Source organism: Phyllostomus discolor, chromosome 4 (assembly GCF_004126475.2).
Source record: "Phyllostomus discolor isolate MPI-MPIP mPhyDis1 chromosome 4, mPhyDis1.pri.v3, whole genome shotgun sequence".
NCBI classification, from domain to species: Eukaryota; Metazoa; Chordata; class Mammalia; order Chiroptera; family Phyllostomidae; genus Phyllostomus; species Phyllostomus discolor.
Window position 1 is genome coordinate 183,655,133 of NC_040906.2, and position 17,766 is coordinate 183,672,898.

Consider the following 17,766-nt stretch of genomic DNA (forward strand, 5'->3'; position numbering starts at 1 on the left):
TGCAAACAGAAACTGCAAAACTTATTTTCAGGAGCATTTGAGATCTTGCTCCCTGACAAACATCATCAGTTTGGTCCAGATAAACTCTCATAAAAAAATCTCTACAGGTTTGGACATTTCTTACATCAACAAAGGTAAGTAATTTGTAGAGTTGGTTTTTACCTTAAGGGACAAGTGAAGGGACCTTAAGTCTATATTTTGAAACATATATGGTATGCAGAGGATAGAAGATAAAGCCAAATATTTATGGAAATTCATTGCATAGATTTGGAATTCTAATGAGAACACTCTCAGTATAAGAGTGAATAAGAAATAAATTTACCTTAAAGATCTACCTTAGAAAAGATGATGTTGCAAAGTTACCTTTCCTTTGGGAAAATGGAGAAAAAATTCCCCCAGTCTTCACAACCTCAAGCAAATGCTTATGTGGATTTGAAGTCCAATTCAAGCTATGTATAAGGTTGCCAGATTTAGCAAATAAAAATAGAGAATGCCCTGTTGAACTTGAATAATCTTGTAGTATATGCCCTAAATATTGCACTAAAATTATTCATTTTTTTAATCTAAAATTCAACTGGTGTCCTGTATTTTATTTGACAACCCTACATATAAAGTATAAAACATTAAGTAGGGCAATTTAATTTAAATTGTTCCATGTTAATAGTGCCCCCTGGGGACATAGAAACAAGCCTATGTCTTTTTTGAAAGAATATAACTTCAAACCAGGCTTGAAAGAATTTACAATCGAAACTTACAATAAAAAATCACAACATATATAAGATATAAAGGAAGTGTAAATAGGAACCTGGAGTGAAAACTAGAAAGTTTAATCAAATCCACAAAGACTTTAGCTATTAGAATCATCAGGTATGGAATATGAAATTACATTGCTAATATGCTTAAAAATATAAAAAAGATACTTAAAAACATAAGCAATAGACAAGAAGAAAATACAAGCAGATTTGAAAAAGAACCAAATAGAGGCTTATGAATGAATAAACAATATAGTCCTTGAAATTCAAAACTCAATGGCTGGGTGAACAGCATATTATACAAGGCTGAAGGAAGGATTAGTGAACTGGATGAAACATGTGAAGAACTTATCCAAAATGAAGCTCAGAGAGAGACTAAGAATTGTAGAATATAGAGAGGTTCAAAGGAACTGAGGACAAAGTAGAGATTTCTAACACATTTCAATTTGCATTCTAGAAGAAGATAAAAGGCTATCTATACAGGCAATTCTAAGTCCTTCCAGATAGTGATATGAAGCTGCTGAGAAATTTCTTACTTCTGTCAGGATTAGCTCAAGGTCTTGGGGTCAAATACATTGAGGTACCACCCAGGAAATTATGAAAGTTAAATGTCTACCAAACAAAAACAAGACAAAGACTGAGAAAAAAAAGTGTAGCCACTCAAAGGCTTTGATCATGAAATTGCTCAATTATCAATTTAAAGATATTATTTAAAAGTATTAAGAAATCTCCTAGATTTAGATGAGATGAGACTTTGGTTTGAAAACATTGATCAGTCAACTCCTTGTTTATTTCAGAAAAAAAAAAATCAAGTCTGTCCTAAGTACTAAGCTGAGTGCTAGGCTCCCTTAATGTACCATCAACAAGAGGATTACCTATAATAAAAGGTAGACTATTTTAAAAACCCTAACAGAATAAAAAATAAAGTACAGGAGAATTTCAGAGTAGAGAATATTCCCATTTGGTTGGGAAAAATAAAATGAAGGGGACATGTGAGATGAATATTAAAGAACTGGTATTTTTTCTACTGGTAATGAAAAAGAGAGAACATGAAATAAACATGATACATTAGAATGTAATTGTTGGAAGTCTTCAAGGATGCTTAGGGAATAACAAATTATTAGTTTTCTTAATGTATTTGAAAAGTATTAGAGAGTAGTAACAATCTATGCCCCCCCCCCAACAAAGAATGTAGAGATGAATTCATAGCTGAATAACTCATATTTAATTTGCTAAGAAATTGTAACTGTCTGGGCAGCCTGCCTCAAAGCTCATTACAGATGGGAATCTGGCTTTCAGACTCCATGCTCTTAAGCCTCCGTGGTGCTGCCTGTGGACAATGATGCCTGTTTATGAGACCTAGTGAATTTTTGGCAATATATTAAGTGCTTGATGCATATTTAACCATTAGAAAAACTTCAGCATTGCCTATGATTTAAGAAGACCAATCATAGAGCTCTCAGTCAGATACACCAGGGGACACTTCTAGTAGTAACACCACAATGGCTGCCCAAGGAGAACCCCAAGTTCAGTTCATAGTTGTATTGGTTGGTGACAGTGGGGCTGGAAAACTACATTCATGAAATGTCATCTGACTGGTGACTTTGAGACATATATAGCTACCTTGGCTGTTGAGGTCCACCCCCTTATGTTTGACACTAATGGAGGATCTATTCAGTTCAATGTATGGGATACAGCTGGTCAGGAGAAATTTGGTGGACTGAGAGATGGCCAGTCAAGCCCCTTACAGTGCTTGATGGTAACTTCAAGAGTTACTTGTAAGGACGTGTCTAACTGGCCTAGAGATCTGGAATGAATGTGTGAAAACATCCCCATTGTGTTGCATGGCAGCAAAGTAGATATTAAGGACAGGAAAGTTAAGGCCAAATCGTTGTCTTCCTCTGAAAGAAGAATCATTGGTACTATGACATTTCTGCAAAGGTAACTACAACTTTGAAGAGCCCTTCCTCTGGCTTTCCAGAAAACTAACAGGAGACCCTAACTTAGAGGTCGTTGACATGCCTGCTGTGCCCCACCTGAGGTTGTCACAGCCCAGCTCTGGCAGGAAATATGAGCATGGCCTAGAGGTTGCTCAGACCACCGTTGATGACGATGGTCTAGATGACCTCCTAGATGACGATGATGATCTGTGAGAAAGGGAAGCTGAAGTCCAGCATCAGAAGTCGAGTTTTGTAGGCAACTATCTCTTGATGTCATTTTGCAGCATTTTGCCACTTTATTAAATAGCTACGCAGAACATGTGTTTGATCTTTGGGATGGTGAGAGAGATGAATGGGCTTTGGAATAAATACAGCAGTTAAAAAATACCTTCATTTTTTTTGGACTTCCATATTTAGCTGTGTTGGAACCCAGTTGTTCCTTAGTGAGTTTGAAATATCACGCTACAGTCACATCTCAATGTCCAGCAGTGAAACCTTGCTTGTTCCCGTCATTCCCATTTCTTTTCATTTAGAATCAGAATAAAATTGTATTCCAGGTATCTAAAAAAAGAGAGGTACAAACAATTAAAAAGTTGAATAATAAATCCAATGTGTTGGGAACTTCGTTGCCTGGTTTCAGAAGCTGTAACTGCCACCCCCCCCCCCACCCCCGCACCATGGGTAAGGCTGAGGGAGCGACCTTGAACATAAGCTACTTAGGAGACAAAAGCTTATCTCCCTGGCAGGCGCGCTGCTTCTGCTCCTTTTACTTCATCCATAACTGGCCCCCAATGCTTGGTCAGTTAGCCAATGATGGGTAAGATTCCCCAAGGTGGGAACAATCTAAGACAGGCACAATCACATGCAGGCCACCAAGGAAGGACTTTGGGGGGTACAGCAAAAGCGAGTGATGGATCCTTACCCCTCAGCTTTGACAAAGCCTGAGTCCTCATTCTGTCTTCAAGAAGTCTACTAATCTCTTGGCTGTCTTACATCCCTTGCTCCACCTAAGCCTGAAACAATGACAGGGTGGTGCAGCTCCGTGCTGGAAAGGGCGGGTTCCCCGGGTAATCAGGCCTAAGAAAGAATATGGAAAATCCTGTGAAATCTTCTTTGTTTAGAATGCTCTCAATTAAATGATAAGGGTCGAAGCAAGAAGTAAGTTTGTTCCTCAAAGTTTTACAGCTCTTTAGCTATCTGACCCTGACTCAAAATAAGCCCTTAGTGTTCTTTGTTATCTGTTGTTTGATCCTTACTGTCTGACAGTGATTAATGAGCTTTACCTGTATTCCTGTGCAAATGAACCCAATAAAAGCCCATTGAGGAACAGGCTCCTGGTGCTTCTCCTTTGAGAGATCAGCCACCTTTCTTCCCCAAGCAGATCATGTCTTGGCAGACTTATTCTCATCCGTGGAGGCGGGTGGTGGTGGGGTCCTGCAGACAGAGCCCCCCCCACACCAATGTAGTGAGGGTTTTTTGGAAGCAGATGCCTTTTACACTATATTTTTTCTTTCTGTCCATCAATCTGATATACTACTAAAAAAGCTGTAATATCAAACAAATTCTTCTTACCTTTGTAAATTTGCTTTTGATGCTTTTGTCAAAAAAAGTATAAAAGAAATAAAAAAAAATCCAAGGATACTTGTAAGTATATTGGTAAGTATACTGAAAAGCCAATGACCAATAACCAAAATGATTGAGGTTTAGAAATTGCTTAAATAATGATGGTATAATAAAACAAAACATGATAACATAGTTTAAATTATGCTATATAAAAAGTACGTATTTGAAATACCTATTTGAAAAAATATTAAATAAACAAGTGGCATAAACTATATATATTGTTTATTTAAATGTAAATTATATTTATAAAATGTATTAAGTTTCTATAAAGTGATAAAGACTGAAAGAGTCAGAGGATTTTGGAGAGTTGATACCTTATAGTGAAGGAATGTTTGTACTTTTGCTGATTATAATGATTTTGGATTTTTTCATTGTAGACCTAGATCAATAGACAATGAAATATGTTGTTTGAACTGATACAATACAATATTTAGGCAAAGAGCTGTTAGGTAGTGACTGTATTCAAACAGATGACTGTCTGTAAGGAAATCCTTTGCTGTAAGGCAGAATAGATCCAAGTTTCCTTCTACTCTGATTCTATTTCTTCCTGGAACTTTTAAACTTGTTCTATTTTTTCCCATTCCTTTTATTGACAAAGGAAACCTCATGACATAGTAATTATCAATTATACTTTGATTGGCATACAAATAAGGTTAATCTGACAGTGAAGTCTTATGTGATATTGTTTGGAATATCAATTACCCTATTAAAAACAAGAAATACTTAAGCCAAATATGCAATGACTAAATTTAAAAAGATGTGACATCTACTAGCCCAGATGTTAATACCATATTAACATAACCTTTGTTAAAATCTCTCCAAGAAAAAAGAATTATAACACACATTTAAAAGGTACAACGGGAAGTTTAAAGATAACCTGAATTAATGCTTTCTAGCACATCAAGAGGATAATGAAGCCAACAAATAATAGCAGCCTTGATGACCCAGAAAGTGGAATTTGACATAGCTCTTAAAACTTTCAGTATTTAGAAGATCTTACTAGAGAGTAACAACAACAACAGAAAAACAACAAATCATTAACACAGAATGGTCTATTGGAAATTATAATGATAGCTGACATGATGTATATGATACAAAAAATAACCAAGAAAACATATGGTTTTGAGCTTAGAAATCTTGTAAAATAAAACTCTCAGATGAGAAACTAATCCCCAGCACTAATCAATTTCAGGAAGCCTAATTAGAGCTGTTAAACCTAATCTCCCAATTTGGCATTTGCCCAAAATGTGGTCAGGAGCACTACTTTAGTGTATAAAAACAGAGATTATCCAAAAACAATATAAGAACATCATTATCTTCTGCATAATGATACAAAGTAGCATATACCTCATAAGAAATTAATGATCCATTTTTGTCTTTTATAAAGATTTTATTTATTTGTTTTTAGAGAGAGGGGAAGGGAAAGAGAAAGAGAGGGAGAGAAACACTGATGTGTAAGGGACACATCAATCAGTTGTCTCTCACACACTCCCAACTTTGGACCTGGCCTGCAACCCAGGAATGTGCCCTGACTGGGAATTGAACTGGTGACCCTTCAGACTGGAGACGGGCACTCATTCCACTGTGCCACACTAGCCAGGGCTATGATCCTTTTTTGTTTGAAGAAAAAGAATCATGTTCTTGAAGAAAATGGTCTTAGCAATTATTTCTTATTTTTACCCAGAAGGAAAGAAACTAGAAGGTATGTATTAGTACTGGCAACTGATGAAATATACAAAAAAAGAATCAGATTGTTTTCCCAAAGATAGAAAGTATTCCATTCACAGTTGCCTAATTTCCTACCTCCATACACTCTTCCTGGGTAACCTCGTTCAAATGCATAATTTCAATGACTGCTTGTTTATCTATAAAGCTTCTAAATTACCAAGACTATGATTTCACCACCTATTTTCCTTTTCTTTTTTTTTATACTTACATCAGACAAAATAGACTTGAATAATTGATGTTAGAGGGAGAGGAGGAGTGTGTGAAAAGAGAGAGAGAAACATTGATTTGATTTTCCACCCATTCATGCGCTCACTGGTTGCTTCTTATATATGCCCTGACTGGGGATTGAACCTGCAACCTTGGTGTATCAGGACGATGCTCTAGCCACCTAAGATACCCAGCCAGTATTTCCGTCACCACTTATTTCCATTAGGAAAACTGACACTTTTAGAAAGTAGCTCCCTTAACCGAGACTCCACGCAAATATGGACAGGATCCATCTATTTTAACTTGCACCCCTCCTGTCTCTCCTAAGATCATGATCTTGGTCTTGTTCTGACTTCTAATATTACTCAATCAGTTTTCATCTTTTACTGTATCTCTCTCTTTACTGGTTTCTTTCCCTGGACATTTAAATGGAATCCAGTTGAATGCTGCTGCTGCCGCCTCTCAATAGCTAGCAAAACGGGCTCAAGGTTTGATGGCATATGGAAATCCAGCCCTCTCCCTAAGATTTCTGCAAATCCTTAGGTGTTTATAATCACAGGCCCCTCCCAGTCCTGGTGTGCTCTCTGTTCTGCAGCCCTGTCTTCGGTTTCCACAACAAAATCACTCATACTTAAGACTGTTGGATTTAATCATTGACTTGTCTGAGATGGGGAGGAGGGTGCCATTACCCAGAGCACACTATCTGCCATCTTGCTCACTCAACTCGTGTCTGTTTCTCCACCCTCTCACTTCTCATCCTCTTCATTTTGGATTGCTCCAGGAACATCCAATTAATTCAATTCCCTCCCAATGTCTTGGTGCCAGCCAACTCATTTTCTTTTTCCATACATCATTAACTGCTAAGTTCCATCAACTATTGTCTTGCAATCACTTAATTCTGTCACTTTTATTTTATTTCTGGGCCAACACATTAGTTCAGATTTCTGTCCCTCACACTTGGTCTGGGTGCCTATGGGAGTCAACCAATCTCTCTTTGTCTCTCTCCTTCATTCCCTTCCTCTCACTCTGAAGGTCAGAGAGGGGTCGTGGAACCGAAGCAGTATGGTAACTTGAACCTGAACCCTTCTGTTAAAAACAAGACAACAGGCCCCAAATGAAGTTGCTTATGTTAAGTCCCAAGTCACCAAGCTAAGACTTTATTATAGTTTCGCCTCTCCCAGACACGGAATCTTAAACCAGTCAATCAGGAATCACCTAATCAACACTATTAGGTAATCTTCCTAAAGAAAAATGACCTTGCCATAACCAATCTGCTTTTTGCCTAGTCTAACCTCTTTGTTCCTGCTCCCTTCTGCCTATGAAAGTCTTTCATTTTGTAAAGTTCCTCAGAGCTCCTTTCAATAAGATCTTTAAAATTTCCTCAGTTGAATTTTGTGTTTTAAAACTTTCAATCCAGTGACCTTGAAGTGTACATGGTCCTCCTGGGAAAAAAATGTGGTTGTAAAAGAACAGGCTGTCTCAATGAATTCTATCCATCTCAGAAATCCAGATAATCCGACAAACACCCACCTTTGCATAGTCTTATGCAAAGCGTAATTTATAAGGAAGGCATTGCTCTTCTAATTTGCAAGAAACTGTTATCCTGAGGGCTGAGAGGATCCACTTGGCCAGGTAACCCACCAATCAACTATGTCTGAAGAGCTGGACTTCCTGGAAGGGAGACTGGACCAGGAGAGCTCAGTGAGGCAAGGACTGGGCCTAGGTGGCAGCCTGGAATGCTTAAGTAGTGATGTCAGGAACTGTTTGGAACAGCAGAAGAAGCATATTTTGGGGTGGCATATTCTGATGCTCTTTGATATTAACGTGGCTTGCTTTTTAGCTTATTACTTTTTGCAGTTCCTCATATTTCTTTCTCTATTAGGTAGGTGATCAACTCCTTAGGAAAAAGACCTGCCTTATTCACCTGCTTGACCTCAGGAGGGAGCTCAGGCATTAAATATTAGGGGAACCTATCACACCTCTTAGTCCCTAACTGCTATGAGTGTGCAAACCACTCGATTTTCTATTTTCTTTTCTTTTTGTTTTTGTTTTTAAATGGATTTTATTGGGTTTGCAAAACCATACAGGCTTCAAGTGCACAAGTCAGTAAAATATAATCTGCACACTGTGTCTTGTGTCCATTGTCCCAAGCAAAGCCTTTTTCTGTCCCCATTTTTCTCCCCCTTGCCCAACTTCAATTAGCCCCCACCCCCTTTCCCTCTGGCTATCACCACAGCATTGCCTGTGTCTGTGTGTTATGTACGTATGTTTTTTAGTTAATCCATTCACCCTCTTTTATCCATTCCCCTACCCCTCTTTCCCTCTGACCTCTATTCAGCCCCCAGTTGCTATGAGTGTGCAAACCAAACACTCAAATTGCTAGAATTATTTTAATATGAGGGTAACAAGCTTTATAACTTATTTTGTATGATCTATATTGTCCTGAGGTCTTTGCTTCCATCCCCATTCTAGGATGCATTCAAAATAAGTCAAATGTCATTCAAAAGAGAGGCTAATTTGTTGAGAAACGCAATTTGCTGAGAAATACCTAATTTTCTTAACGCATGGTTTCTTTGCACTTAAAAGAAAAATTCAGTAGAATTCGGTACCAAGGTCAAAATTTTTTTTAAAAATAAAGTTTTTCTTCCATTTTACTTATACCAGTGATTTAACCTGCAATAACCTGCAGCTGGTTCCCTTTTAATTCGTAGCCATAAACAATTGTTAAAATTGAGATTTTGTCACAATTTGGCTTTTTAAAAAAGCTAAATAAAATATCTAACTATACAGACGGCCAAGGTGTCGTTCCTGTACAACTTGCTCTTCCCAAATATTTTGTAATCAGAGCTGTGTTTTGAAAGCTCTTTGCAAAACTAAACACAAGGATCCTCAGGAGACCCTAGGCCCGGAAATACTTTCAGCCGGGTCCCAATGTCACCCCTCAAAACATGGGGCAGGAAAAGGCGGCCACGGGAAATGACTGAAGGCAGCCAAAGGCGGCAGAGGGGCCACCCCGCTTGGGGCCGAGGCGGTGACAGTGCAGCCCCAACTCTTTGCGGCCCCAGGGTCGCGGCTCCCCGGCTCCTCCCACCCCGGCGTGCAGCCCGAATCCGGGTACCACTACGCATCGGGGCGTCCCCTTCCGCCCCTTCCGGGTCTCCGGCCTGGGCATGCAGCTCCTCCGGGGACTGCGGCTCTGGGGGCTCGGCGCCTACGCAGACCAGATCGCCGCGGCCCGAGCCCCAGCCGCCCGCCGCGGCCCCCGCCCCAGCGCACCGCCCACTGGGTCCCGGCCCCGCCCCAGCCTCCGCTGGGCGCGCAGGCAGGGGCCGCCGAGCCGGGCCGCCACTACTGCCGCCGCCTGCCGAGCCGCGCTGCCCACTAGTGCCGACACCATGGAGCGCCCCGAAGCGGGTGAGCCGGGGCTGCCCAGCTGGCCGAGGGGTCCGATCGGAGCCGGGGGTCGAGGGCCCCACTCCGCCCTCGGCCTCGGGGAGGGCTCCGCCTCGCCCCCGCGCCCCGGTCCCCCGCGCGCGTGGAGCGTGACCCCACGCTCGCCCCGCGCGGATTCCCTCCACAGCAAGACTCGGCGTAGCACCGAGCGGCCCGGTGCCGCCGGTTGTCACCAGTGCTACTCGTAACTAAGCGGTTTACTGCGCGCACTGTTGATGCAACGGGGGCGATCGGTGTGAATGCACCCAAGGTTTCAATTTCATTACCCCCTTTTTGATCTTGTGATCCTTACTTAGTATAGACTTCATGCCAACACACTTTCCTACGGTGTGTGGTTAGCAAAACCTCGAGAATCTCGACTTTTATTCTGTATCATAAACATGAAAGACCTGACCCACCATAGTGTGTCGTTGAGAACTTAATTCTAAGTGTTTGAAGGAGACCTTTTTAAACTGGTGCCAAATTTGTAGTAGGGCCCAGAATTAATTTCCAGCTTAGGTCAGCATTTACTGCGAAACTTAAGAGCCAGTTAGGGGTTGCACTTTAGGTGAAATGGACAGAAATCAATTAGACAAAAGGTGCTCTTCTGCAAGCCCTTTGTAGTGTAAACGCAGAAAAAGATAAAAAGCATTAAAAGGTTAATTGTATTATATAATAGCTGTTAACTAGTGTAAATGCATTTACAATTGTCTTGGAAATAAAATAATTAAGGCTTTGTGGGTGGGTCTGAGGGTTTGGGTGGTTGAGCATCTCTGGGTTTTTTCAACACAAAGTTTAAGATATTTTTGGAGGTTACTGTTTCCTTGCATTCCTTTTCAGTTATCATTATCTTATTTCGTCCATTTCTCTCTAGCAATTGCATTGTCCTTTTATTTTTATGATAAGGAAACTGGAGCATGGCGGTCAAGTGACTTGTTGATTGTCACGCAGCTGTCAGCATTTATCCAGATGTAAGATGCTACTGTTTTTACTAGCTAAGCCAGGACTAGCATAGATGGCCTGGACCCTGTCCTTTGGTTCTTGGGGAATATACCAAACATATATACTTAATAGGGTGAAGAGTGTTGCTTAATAAAGTCATATTTTATTATCCAAATAGGAAGCTGGCATTTTGTGTGGCAAAGAGCAAACTGTCTTTTTTCGTCCCTACTGGACCGTCTTACGATGAACTCATTTGTTGCAGTGCACATATATTTGAATATTAGTGTACACTTAGTGTATGGTTTTTAAATACATTTTAAATGTATACTTTTTCTTACAAAAGTAATAATAATTCTGTTTAAAATATTTGAATAGAAGAAAGTGGGAAAATACCAATGTATTGAAGACAACTATGCCAGCATTTAGAAATTTATATCCTTTAGGCTTTTCCTACCTAATTGTAATTGTAGTGTTACGTTTGCTTTTTTAAAAGTCAAGGTTTGGTATACACTTTTTTTTCGGTTGTTGCAGTCTTCGTAGCCATTATTCTTAGTTGCCATTAGAGTGAGTACATTTTGTGTAACCGTATCCCTATTAGGCATTTAAGCTGTTCCACTTTTCTTTTTTTTTTTTTAAACAGCAATTTATTTATTTATTTATTTGTCTATTTTTTTAAGATTTTATTTTTATTTATTTTTAGAGAGGGAAGGGAGAGAGATAGAGAGAGACAGAAACATCAATGTGCGGTTGCTGGGGGTTATGGCTTGCAACCCAGGCATGTACCCTGGCTGGGAATCGAACCTGGGACACTTTGGTTCCCAGCCCGTGCTCCATCCACTGAGCTACGCCAGCCAGGGCCACTTTTTCTTTTTTGTTTAAATAAAGCTGTGGTGAATCTGTCAGCATACTGTATATGACACATATATGATATATACAGCATACTGTATATGTCATTAAGAAGAACATTTTCATGGCTCCTGGTCTATTGCCAGACTGCTTTCTGAGAGGATAATTTCAATTTACAGAACTATGAACTGTGTATATTAAGAGGCAGCAGGACATGTTGCTGGAAGGAGCAGGTTTGGCAGCAGAGTGACTGGACTTAAATTCCATCCCGAGACCTAGCTGTAACTTTGAAGAAGTTACTTAATTGGCTAGTCTGTAAAATCACTATAATAATGTTGGGTTGGCCAAAAAGTTTGTTCTCCACCCCCCCCCCCCCCCCAGGATGGCTCTAATAGTGCTTAGTTGTCTTTAAGTTCATTCGAAATAGTTTTGTTAGATTGTATTGGGACAGCTGTTGTATCAGTATGCACTTAAAAAACTTATCAAAATTGGTGGAATTTTGCGTTCATTTTAATATTGAAGATGGAAGAAAATAAGCAATATTTTTGACATTATGCTTTATTATTTCAAGAAAGGTAAAAATGCAGCTGAAACACACAAAAAGATCTGTGCAATGCTATGACTGATTGAATGTGTCAAAAGTGGTTTATGAAGTTTCGTGCTGGAGATTTCCCCCTGTACTATGCTCTGTGGTCGCTGGGGTAGACCCGTTGAAGTTGTTAGCGATCAAATAGAAGCATTGAAAACAATCAAGGTTCTACCATGCGGGAGAAGTGCCCACATACTCAGAATTTCCAAATCAATGAAATTATTGGTGAAAATGAAAAATGTCTTTTATTTTGTGGAAAAAACCATACTGACTTTTTGGCCAACCCAATAGTACCTCCCTGATAGCATGGTTGTGTGGAGTTACTAGCTGTAAAGTACTTCTCTGGCTGTGCTGGGCACATAGTACAGGCTCAATGTTGGCTCCTGTTGTGAGTAGTAGTAGTAGTAGTTTGCCAGTTTGACCTTGTTTTTATGTTATTAGTGCACGTCGAAACATTGATTTTATTTGGACTTTTACAAAAGATAGAATTTTATTTTAACTAAGGTTAGACCAAATTTTAAGTACTGAAAACAATGAATTTACAGTTTAAGTTCTTCATTTAAGGGTCAGTTATTTTAAGGCAGTTTCTAAAAATAAAATATGTATACCTTCTATAAAAGTTATGATGGATATGTTTGTCTGTGGATAATTATTGTCTTCCAGCCTCTGCCTAATGCTAAAGCTTAGATTAAAGAACTGAAAGAAGGCTTCTAGATTTGAACCCTGTTGAGAAACATTGCTCTGTAGAATGGCCAGCAGTTTTTTCAAGAGTTACTGGAACAAAATGTTCTCTGTTTCCTGAGTTAATAATTAAGAACTATAAAAAATAGTTTCAAGTATTCTGCAATGTAATGCAACAAAGTTCATTTTTCATGTTCTAGACTCTTGTGGATTTTGACATAACATTGCCATCGAGAGTTTCTCTATGCTTTATTTAAGATGGAGAATGGTGTTGAGCAAGTCATATTATGCGTCAGTATTTGTTTTTGTCATACGGGATGTAGTACCTTTCCTTCATTCATTCTGAGAAAATGAGAATCTGATGTGTTGAAGCTGCGTTTAAGCAGCAGGAGCTATTTTTCGTGGGCGGTGCAATAAAGCTGTATTGCAGCGCGGCTGGAATAATTTATTAGCCACTCCCAAATGTGTACGTGACCTTTATTCAGTCATTTAGTACAAATGTATTGATCACCTACTGTGAGCTGAACACTGTTCTACGCATTGAGGAATCCAAGGAGAATAAGACATGGCACTTAAGAAATTTAGAGTAAAATGACCCTACTAACTGATAGGAGTGTAATTATGAAAAGCTTCCCTATTCACTTTCAAAAGTGCCTGGGTTTGGGCTGCAAACTGTAGGCCCCTTTACCTTAGAGTCTAAAGGGGAAGACAGCCACGTGGACATCTGTAACAGGATGTGTTCGTGCTGTGACGGGAGGAAGCACGATTACCTAGAAGGAGACCGCATTACCTAAGTCAGCCCTGAACTGGGGATCAGGAATGATTGCCTTGATAGTTAACGTCTGGTTCGAGTTTTTACCTTTAAACCAATTGTTATCAGTCGTTAACACAGTCCCTTAGTCTGGTGTAGAAACAAAGTATGACAGAGGTGAAAGGGGGGGTTTTCTAGGGTAGTGTTTTTCAAACTTCCATTGCACATTAGAATCACCTTGCAAGGCTTTAAAAAAATACAGGCGGCTGGCCCGGTCCCCAGAGATTGTGATTTACTTGGCCCCAGGAGGGAACAGACACTGGTAATTTAAAAACACCTCCTCAAGTGATTCTAATGGGCTGCCAGGGTTGAGAATTTTTCAACCACGATGGCCTTGTCATGTAAGAGATCAAATAACTGCTGAGGCCTAGATAGTTCACACGAGTTGCCCAGGATCACACAGCTAGACTGATGTCTAGTCTCAAAACCTTTCTGTTACAGCAGCCAGCTTGCCTTCATCATTACCTAAATGCCACTGTTGTCACCCTTGTCACTGCATGATTCTCTTTTTGGTACAGCCAGTGACCTGCATAACTCTTGTTCTCTGTTGTTGATTAATTGAGCATAACATACTAAATGTTAAACTACTGCAAGAACTCTTTTCGCTAAAGAAGGTGACTAAATTTAATTAACCATGCTATTTAATGTTCCTTCTTGACTTCAGAATGTGTCATTAGAGCATAAAGGTTCACATAATGCCAAGAATCCAGTATATTTCCAAGTGGCCTAGAGACTTGGGAGCTAGTGTTAAGATGTCAGTGTTAAATGGGCCAATTTCATATTACTGTGTTCTTTTCCCCTTTTAGCTTTATTGAGGTATAACTAACATGTAAAATTGTATCAGTTTAAAGTGAACAGCCTGATGATTTAATATAAGTATACACTGTGAGATAATTATCACAATCAAGTTAATTAACACATGCATCTCCTCACATAGTTTTTTGTGTGTGTGAGAATGCTTAAGATCTACTCTTAGTAAATCTCAAGTGTATAATACAGTATTAACTTTAGTCACTATGCCGTACCTTAGATCCTTAGAAATTATTACTAATTACTTAGATTGAGAATAAAATAGAGAACAACAAGTGATGGGTTTATTTCATTTTGTTCTGACTTTCATTCAGACTGTGCATATTGAATTGCACAAACACTACTCTTTGTTGCTGCTAGCTTCCCAGGTGTAAGTGCCACGGTCAGTGATGGCCCTTTGTGTGCAGCTGCGTGTGCCCAGCGGTACAGGAGACGTATTTATCGGTTACAGCTTTTGTATTGGTCTGTTAGAATTTTTATTTAAGTATAAAGTATAGTTTTCAGTGCAAGCATAACAATAGAAAGGAAACAGTTACTTGTTCTTACATATTTAGAATAGTTGCGAGTTTATGATTAGACTCATAGTAAACTATAAGGTCTTTTGTCTTTTAATCATTGAATTTCCATAATAGTATATTTAGAGCCATATATTTTTGACTGAATTTCCAATTTTACTGTAATAATGGAGAGAAAAGATTTAAAAGTCTTTACTGAAGAAAAAAATAAAGGTCAGAACTTATACGAATGAGAATACATAGTGATATTGTTAAAAAATAAACATGAGAAAGGCCTACAAAACTGTGTTGGTCTGTTTTCAAAAGGTATGTGAAAAAATATAGGTTTAGAATTAAGAAAATATAGCTGTAAAAGATCTTGAAGATTGTTTTTAACTAAGTCTTCATCTAACCCTGATTTGAGTATAGTGCTTCAGAAAATTATTACAGCTGCTTAGCATAAAAGTGCATTTATGAAAATGTAGACCATGGTATATATAATATTAATTTAAGTAGTTTCATAATATATTGAATAGAAGTGGTATCATTTCTTAACATGTTAATTTATATTGAAGTCAGTTATTTTTAGCTTAGAATATAAGTTAATTACGTTTAATAATACATCTTTTTTCTTTTTGACATGTTAAAGAACGAGTAAATTCCAATGGTTGTGAAAATATGTCAAGAAAAAGGGAAATAGCAGAAGAATCTGAAGCCAATACTATGGATCCTCTGGTAGATATGCCATTCGCTACTATAAATATTAAAGATGATTGTGGAAGTAAGTACTTTATTAAATAAATATGTATTTAGAAACAGTAGTAAATTTAGCAATATGTGTATATATTTTTCCTTAATAAATTCACCTTAAACACTTGCCATGTTTTTGAGTTTGGGTTGTTAATTAATGGTTATCTGTTGGTATTCTATTGTCAAAAGTATCACAGGGAATATTAAGACATGTCCCACAAACTTTGGGCCAGATCATCCTGTAGTTCATAAGGACCTTCAGCAATCAGGGGGGCAGCACACACCGTAGTTCGTGGCCTCCTTCTTCGGTTATTCTGGAGCCAGTGCTGATTTCAGCAGCACCTGTTCACGTGACAAACCTTCACTGGCCCTGTGATGTGAGCCAGGCACTTTGCTAGGCATTTGGGAGAGTCACCAGTGAACAGGACAGACGTTGTCCCTGCTCTCATGGAGCTTAACAGGCTAGTGTTGAAAACAGTTAAACTTTTAATCAATTATGCATTTACTAGACTGATTAGTCCCTCAGAGCTCCATCCACAGACTTCAGAGAACCGATGCTTACTTGATTAAAGTGCGGCTGGAACTACATAACTCTCTAAATCTGAATTTCCTGTCATTGTGAAAACAGTTCTGTACATGATATGTGAGGCTACCACCACTGAAAATGTGACATATTTGCTTTTTGTCAAAGTTACCTATGAATAGGAAAATAAGGAAAAGCACCAGTGTATTCCACATATATTTACTGACTGTATATTCTGTGCCACCCACCGTCTGCAGCCTTACCTAGAACCTTGCTATGAGTTGATAGTTTTATCTTGACTGGGGGTCTATAACTGGAGATAAGAAATTATCTTGTTCAATGTCTTCATTTTTGAGAAGAGAAAATGAGACTCAGAGAAGTTCATCAACTAAAATCACACAAATGAAAAGAACTAGTTATGAAATCTGTGATTTCTGATTCATTAGTCATTTATTTGATGAACATTCATTAGATACCTGACAAATGCCAGGTACTGGTGCCAGCCAGATATTGGGAAAATTGAAACACATAACAGTGTTGAAATCCTTGACCATCAAAAACTCACAGCTTCAAGGAGGAGCCAATACATTAACAGCCCTAATTCCAACAGATGAATGCCATGCAAGATGCTGCGGGAATCCGTGGGGTGAGGACGTGTGTGAAGAGGGGTATAAAACCTGGATATGGGGGTAAAGGGAGTCCTGGAAGGCTTCCCAGAGGTTTGAGAACAGCGGAGGAGGCCTGGCCGATGAGTGTGAACTATGCAGGATTCTTTCCTCTGTGCTGACCATCTTGAACTTACCTGATCATCAGAATTTTCTGTGGAGTAATACAAAATTGCAGATTCCTCTTTTCCATCTCTGTGTCAGGTGGAACCTTTTTGTTTTATTTTTTAAATATCCCGTGTGATTCTGATGCTCACACGATCTTCCAGTACAGGAAACCTGGTTTACATTTTGGGGAGAAGTAAGGAGGGGTGCTTAAAATGTATGAAATCTCTGGACTCTTACTAGTGAGTTTTTCCTATTCCATGATATTAAGGGGAAAAAGAAGTGTGAAGAGGTGTTTGGTCAGTCAGGACCCAGGTTTCCCATCTTTTCCTTTATAGTTGTCCTGCAGAGAATAGCTTTTATGGTTTTCACAGCTGTTAGAGAAACCATCGTTTGAAAAATGAGTATGCCTGCTAAGTAGAAGATACCCTTTGGAAATGAGAGGCAAGAATAGCAGTGATTTAATCATGTTTTCCTCTTAATGTCCTACTTTTGAGCAAATAAAATGAATATATTTAAAAAATGCAGTCCCTTCTTTCTGTTTTCATTACTCCCTCCAATTTGGATATAAAATGAAGAAGAAAGCTCCTGACTAATCGTGTCTGCGTGCCATGGTGGGCATCTCCCATCCACTCTTCTTCCCTCTGATCTCTGTCTCGGTCTCTGAATCACTGCCTCTGAGTGCTCGTCAGTAAGATGGAAAAAGAGGTGAGACATGTCTACTGTTCCGGCTATCGATACTTCTGACTTACATGTATCTAATATACATGAAACAACTGCTTCTTCTACTGGGGATTGAGAGTGATATTACCACAATCCCAGAAAGCAACTAGTATTTCTATAGCTACTGTCTTCTTATATCTCCGCT

At 39.0% G+C, this 17,766-nt stretch overlaps 1 protein-coding gene and 1 pseudogene across 1 annotated transcript in view; both read left to right on the plus strand.

The window, feature by feature from the left end:
* Positions 1-2,254: 2,254 nt before the first annotated feature.
* On the plus strand, positions 2,255-2,905 carry LOC114495090 (annotated as a pseudogene).
* A 6,464-nt stretch (positions 2,906-9,369) lies between these two features.
* Positions 9,370-17,766, plus strand: part of LOC114495248 (A-kinase anchor protein 7) — a 104,304-nt gene continuing 95,907 nt past the window's right edge. The window contains 2 exon segments of the mRNA XM_036024727.1: positions 9,370-9,664; positions 15,505-15,636. Coding sequence (XP_035880620.1) covers positions 9,421-9,664; positions 15,505-15,636 — 376 coding nt within the window. The 5' untranslated portion in view covers positions 9,370-9,420.